Source organism: Saxophila tyrrhenica (genome assembly GCF_035928015.1).
Source record: "Saxophila tyrrhenica strain CCFEE 5935 chromosome Unknown scaffold_10, whole genome shotgun sequence".
Taxonomy (NCBI): domain Eukaryota; kingdom Fungi; phylum Ascomycota; class Dothideomycetes; order Mycosphaerellales; family Extremaceae; genus Saxophila; species Saxophila tyrrhenica.
In genome coordinates this window covers 1,179,610-1,186,422 of record NW_027041742.1, presented here as the reverse complement: position 1 = coordinate 1,186,422, position 6,813 = coordinate 1,179,610, and the positions used below count along the sequence as shown (strand labels likewise).

Here is a 6,813-nt window from a genome sequence, read left to right as displayed (position 1 = left end):
CCCTAACCCTAACCCTAACCCTTACCCTCTAAAACTCTACTTTTTAAAGCTTTTCGATTTTTCCTAAGACCGCTAGATTTTTCTAGGCTTAGTACGACCTTTTCTAGTATTCTCTAACTATATAAAAGTTCTAGAAAAGGTCGGACTAAGCCGAAATAAGTCCTAGTCTCCTAGGAAAAGTCGAAACCCTTCTAAAACCGTACTTTTTAAACGCTTCTGGATTTTTCCTTAGTCTACTAGATTTTTCTAGGGTTAGTACGACCTTTTCTAGTATTCTAGCTATACTCTAGATACTAGGAAAAGGTTCGAGAATACTAGGAAAAGTCCTTATCGAGTAGGAAAAATCGGAATAGAGCGAAATTAACGAATTTCTCGAATTCTAAGCTTATCTTTAGTCGGATTAGATAGGTTTCTTAATAAGAAATCGATAGCTTAACTTTCTCTATCGATCTAGCGAAAAAAGAGTTTTCGGTATTCCTTAAAAATTCCAAGTTGTGTTATTAATAGGATAGATAGTAGGACGGGGGTTTTGGGTAGGAGCTTCGGAGGGGTATACTTGGTGTCTTTGCTATAGTTAATAATTAACTATCTTTCATCCCACGTCTCATCCCAATCCGGCAGCGCTAGTAGGAAGTAGTGAATAGCCGGCAAATCCATCACCTATCCATTACCCTTGGCACTTGGCATCGCCCGACGTACACCGCACTTACACTCAATTCTCACCGCAAATCTACCGTGTATACACGGTTCAAAGGCATGTTACGCCTATTGCATGAACGCGCTTCATTGTCGTCACGCAAGATTGTATATCACGTGTAGCTTTGTTTACGCTTTTGACGTCTCACGCAAGACTTGAGACAAGGGATGTAATGTTGACGCTTGCTGCACAACCCGCACGTTCTCGATACACGCTTTCCATGTAAGACGTGTTGCGTACACTTACTAAGCCTACACGGCAACTACAAATACACGCAACAGCAGTGTAGGTACGGTACACGTACCGCTTCCAGGACCCTGGGATCCCTATAAGATAACCTCTAGGCCCGGTCGCAACACATTGAAGCTAATCCTCTCACCCTAGTGTTTTGTTCAGCCAGGCAAACTGGTACCTGTTCCACTCCTGCCCAGCTCCGACTTGGACGTGATATCCAGCTGTTCCGTTGAAGAACTTGTAAGTTGCCTGGTCGCCGAGTGCGTCCTTGACAGCCTCCGGTTGGCCAGCGAAGAACCCTTCGAACTCGGAATCGACGACAAGGACGGGTACGTTGATCTTCTCAACAACGTCCGCGAGAGTGTACCGCTTGAGCGATTCGAGCCATAAGTACGGGGAATGCTGTTTGAAGCACCACAGTCCGTGTGATAGACCCCAGCGCACGGTTGTAGGCACCTGTGGGCTATCCAAGAGCGGCAGGGCAGCCTCGTCAAATTCCTCTTGCTTGCCCGCAGCGAGAAGCTCCTTCAGGTCCGGGGTCAGCTGACCGGCGTATCCCTCGTAGACATCCCACACGCCGCCATTGAGAACAAGAGCCTTGATCCGAGGCTCAAACGCAGCGGCACGAGCGGCTAGATACCCACCCATTGAAACGCCAACAAGAACCAGCCGGTCTTCATCGACGAAGCAGCCTTTGCGATTCAACAACTCGTCGATCACTGGCGTGAGAACCTTCTCCCAATCAGGGATGAAACCAACGTCATCATTGCGGCGAACCGTGGGCTGCCCTGGCCCTTCGTAGGTCATGACATTCCAGCCACGGGCCAAGGCTGGTACGACGAACGAGTGGTAGGAATCTTCTTGGCCGGCATCGTATCCGTTGCCGATGACCAAGGTCGGCCGTTTGACCCCGTCGGCTACGGCTGTGTACCAGATTGCTTCAATGGTGAAGTTGTCGGTCGGGATCTGGACACGTTCCCCAGGAACGGGCAATGCAGCAAGCGCCTTGTCGAACGCAGCGCGTTGCTCGAGCCAGAAGCTATTGATACGAGGGTCCGTCCAGTTCGCATGGTTGTAGAAGTCGGCCTGACGGTAGTAGCTCGATGCTGCGAACCAGGCTTCCCGGACGTTCAATGGGTCGTACGCATTGTCCGCATCCTCGGCTTGCTTCTTGGTGTATTCGGCCAATGCGTGGAAAGTCTCCAACCAGCTGGTGACGTTCCCGGCCTCGATGCCTTTCGCTGCGGCCAAGACGTCGTTGACGTCGCCAGCCCCGAATATGGTGTTTCCGAGGGTGAAGAGCAGCTCGAAATGGAAGCTTTCATCCTTGCTCAAGAGGATGATGGGATCCTCCGGCTCCCTTGGCGAAGATGATGGCCTAGAGTCGCGGGAGAGAATGGAGCTTGAGGCTACCGTCGCCCCCAGCAGAACAGCGCTAAACAGGGAAGTTGACTTCATTTTGAAAGGCACTCAGAAGTGTGTGTATGGTAGGGAAGATTGGGTAGAGCTGTTCACGTTACAATCTTCCTGGCGATGCACTGCCTTTTATCTTCATTTGCTTGTTCTCGCAATCTGTTCCAGCGAGGGCGAGCCCCAATCAACCTACACCTACGTCCGTATGCTATGCATTAGCCGTGCATCGGGCCTATTTGCGATTGGTGTCTTCCCTGTTGCGCACTCCCGGGAACGATGAGTCGTCGAGAATAATACCGCGACGACTAGGACGGACAAGGCAACTTCTTTGCGATTGGTCGCCTTGTCATGCTCCGCCCCTCTCCAGTTCCAGCCACCCCACGACTTTCGCAACTCCCATCGCAAACACTGCCATAGTAGCATAGCCCAGCCCACAATATCTATAACTCAGTCCTTGGATGCGGCGAATCGCAAACAGAACCGGCCACGTGGCAACTCTCAACCAGAAGCGACATCAGTCTTCGTGATTGTTGCGCAGTAGACATGGTCAACCATGGCCCCTCAAAGGGCTGCTTGACGTGTCGCAAACGACGCGTCAAATGCGACGAGGACAGGCCAAGCTGTCGTGAATGCCTCCGGCAGCGACGGGTGTGTGGAGGTTATGAATCAGAGAAAAAGACAGGCAGGATTCGGTTCAAGGACCAGGGCACTGTTGCAGGGCTCCTTTCGCCGACATCACGGTCCAGGAGCCCTCGCGGGCCGACAACGCCAGAACGGACGAGGCAGGCTGTCATACCAGCAACGATTACCCCCAGCGACGAAGCATCCGCGGTCTGCTTCTTCCTCACCTCGATCGCGAGCTTGGGACGCAGCTTTCACTCGACCCAGGGCTTCCTGGAGCCTCTCTTCCCTGTCGTGGCCAAGGAACGTCCGGGTTCTGTCCTCTCGACCGTCCTGACCGCCGTGTCAACGAAGCTCTGGAGCATGTGGAAAACCCCAACAAACAGCTATCGAACGCCTCATCCTCCGTTTACCAGGGCGTTGAGTCGCCTGCAAGCAGCTCTCAATGATCCCCTCGAGCGGTCAAAGGACAGTACCGTCCTCGGCGCTATCTTGATGCATTTCTACGAGAGCCTCGCTGCTCGGTCGACGCACCAGCGTACTATGCGCGCCCATCAGGACGGGGCTCGTGCATTGCTCGAACATGGCGCCGGGAGCGTCCCGGACTCGGATTGCCGCGCATACTTGAGGAGCTACCTGCGGCACTGTGATGTGTCGACTTATATGGAAGTGCAACCGGACGACATTTCGGGCCTGGATGTTTGGTTCGATGCGGGGAGGGACGACTCTATGCCAGCTAACCCGACTGCAGTCTTGGACCTGATCGGGCTCTCGATTGCCAATTTGCAGAAGAGACTGTCCACCTTCATGTGCGGGCTGGTTAAGAATAACCTGGATCGTCTGGCCCTCGCAACTTGGTGGCAGGACGCTTCGTCCGTTGACGCCCAACTCTTGGATTGGGTTCAGTTGGTGCCGGCCTCATGGCAGCCTTATGTAAAACCCGAAGAAGACACCTTTGCTTACTTCGGGTTCTGCGATATATACCCGACTGTCCAGATTGCCACGATCTGGAATGTATGGCGCGTTTGCCGGCTCATGGTCCTGCGGATGGAGCTCTGTCTGCTTGCGAAAGCGCCCCCCGAGGCGCTGCAGCAAACCATATCGATTGCTACCGAGGAATACAGATTCCCAGATCCCAATCGCGGCAGGGAGTTGGTGGACTCCATCTGTCGGTCCATGCCGTTTTACCTGGGCAACCGCCGAAATCACGGAGGCATGCACGACTTGGCGGACCCAGCGATCAGAATCCCGAACTACCACGACCAAGACTTGGACGAAGGCGTGCGTACGCAGTATCTCCGCGGGGATCAGGTAATGAGTCTTTTCGATTACAAGCGACATATACTGGTTCAAGGCCCTTCGCACGCACTGCTTCACTTGAATAGCCTGATCAAAGTGCTGTCAAAGGAGGGCGGAGAGCTTATCTGTCGTGGGCTACGTAAGGACCAAGTCGTGTGGATACGGGAACAGTTTCTTAGGGTCTACGAACTTACTAACCCGGTTAGTCGGTCTGACTAGTAGTGAATTATACAAGGGACGTTGTAAATATTACTATACACTTGGAGCAGACTAATCTTATCTATCGCCTTTCCCTCCTTCGTCGAGCTCGTAGCTTTCATCCTCGTAATCGCTCTCGAGCTCGGTACCCGCAGAATCGAACAGAGCGTCATACTCTCGGGTGTCCGGATGGCCTTGCTGTCGCCACCGCGGCCATCGCAAGCTAATGCCATCCCTAGGCCAGCGCATGGTAAGGTCCCTCCGGCCCATGCAGCGCCAGGTGATCCAGCATCCAAGCATGGTGAGAATGCAGGAGATCGTGGCGATGATAAAGACAGCACCTGGGTTAGTGAGTGCGCGCGCCAGCGCGGAAGACCGCTCCGGCTTCTGCTCCGCTTTGAGAGGGATGGTCTTGAAGACTTCTGAAGTGCCCAACACCGTCCCATTCCGATCCCTCGCCTCCATAACGACATGATCCAGCACCCCGTCATACACCACCATCGTTTCGAAGCCATCCCTCTCCACCGAGCGGAGGTGATGCTTTTCCTGCCCATGCAACGGCACCGCCTCAAACAAATCCCAAGTCGCCACTTCCGTCGCTCCATTCCAGCTCACGTGCACGACCGTCACCAACTCCTTTTCCGTCCCTGACTTCAATGGGGGTAGACGTTGCACCTGCGCGTGCACAGCAGGCGGCTCAGTCGGTCTCCCCACCCACGGGAACTTGAAGCTCCGATACGACTTCAGTTCTGGAATCCACTCGGCTTCCATCAACACCCTGTCGTCGGCGGAGTGCTCGCTGATAAGCGACCTGGTCCACCAGGCCGCGAAGGCGTTGCCGTTTGGCAAGAGCTGGAAGCTGCCGCGGCCGGGCGAGTAATCTCCGTGCGGGTGGTTGTAGGTTCGCAGGACCTCTGCGGTCATCGGCGTGGTGTCGGTACGGAGAGCCATGATCATGCCTCGCGACTGGTCGTTGGTGGTGTGCGGCTCCCCAGGGCGAATGGCGTTGTCGAGGAGAGAGAGCAGGACGTGTGTCGAGTTCTGCGACACAACGCGGGAGTGATGCTGGCCGGAGAAGTGACCATCGATCTCGAAGTCGGACGTCTTCCCTCCCAGTCGCCAAACGATCTTCCCAGTCGTGCCGGATATCTTGTATAGCGTGTCTGTATGCCGACCGCAGAGCAGGTAGTCGCCGTCCGGGAACTTATCGATGGAGTTGGCGTGGATGAAGTCCCACCTGTTGTTACATTTGGTCTCGAGGTAGCTCTCGGTGATGGGGATGTGGTCCATGGCGTTCCACTCAAACAGCACCTCCCACGTTGCTGTGTCGTACTCCTTGAACCCGGACGTCAGCACGTCGTAGGGTTCGTCGCAGCCCACCGCCTTCGACTCCTCCAAAGAAGCCTCGTACCGATGCAGGTTCATCGACAAGGCCCGCGTCCCATTCTCGACGACATTGAAATCGTGCATGTTAATGTCGCCTTTCGTCAACACCACCATGTTCTGGATGTCGTAGTGGCTGTTCACCATTACATCGATGGCGTCGTGCTTGAAGACGCCCGTGAGGACCTGCTCTCCGTTCACGGTCTGCACACGGAAGTCGTTGACATTGTAGCCTCTGAAGAGCGGCGCTCCGCTCCAGATGAGCTCGCCTGTGCTGTCGTAGATGTGTGGTCCGATCCATGCGCGCGTGTCCTCGTTCTTTTGCTCGACCCACTCGTACGTCGAGACGAAGAAATATCCGGGCGCCAGGGCGTCTTGATCGTAGATTGTGATGTCCCATCGTGGAGCGTCGATGTCGGGTCGCTGTGCTCATCCATACAACATTAGTGGCAGTTCAAGCATAGTGAGGAGCAGTGCCTTAACATTACCGTGACGAAGGTGAAGAACTCGCGGCGATGGACATCCACATCTTGGTCTATCTTGGACTCGCCGGTATCATACTGTCGCTTCACTAACGCGGCGCTGGCCGGCTGGGTCGCAGCTTCCACAGGATGGAGCAGAAGAAGAGACAGTAGAGAATGAAGGACGGTGCTGAGCGAGCGACGAGGTTGTCGTTTGAGAAGCATTACCGCACCACGGTCGACGGCGTTCAGTCAAGAAGCGAAACATGACGGCAACGGTGGCAGAAGACAAGACCTGTCGACCAGAGTTCACGCTCCCGCGGGTGGTGGAACCAAGGATTCCCCCAATTTTAGCAATTCAAACGTTCCTGGTCCTCCGCGGAGGGTGAGATGGGGTACATGCATTGCAGGCCACATCAAACCCTCCGACTTCCACTCGCGGGCTTATTCCATCTTCACCTGATGCCAACGTGAGGTCACAACACACACAGCCAGAACAGAGCTCCT

General features: G+C 54.5%; 1 protein-coding gene across 1 annotated transcript; it reads right to left on the bottom strand.

Annotated features, from left to right (window-relative positions):
* Positions 1-4,540: 4,540 nt before the first annotated feature.
* LTR77_007024 (uncharacterized protein) lies at positions 4,541-6,531 on the bottom strand (the record flags this gene model as incomplete). Its single annotated transcript, XM_064804263.1, has 2 exons — positions 4,541-6,268; positions 6,334-6,531. 2 exons carry the CDS (start codon positions 6,529-6,531, stop codon positions 4,541-4,543), a joined length of 1,926 nt encoding a protein of 641 aa, XP_064658064.1.
* Positions 6,532-6,813: the final 282 nt, after the last annotated feature.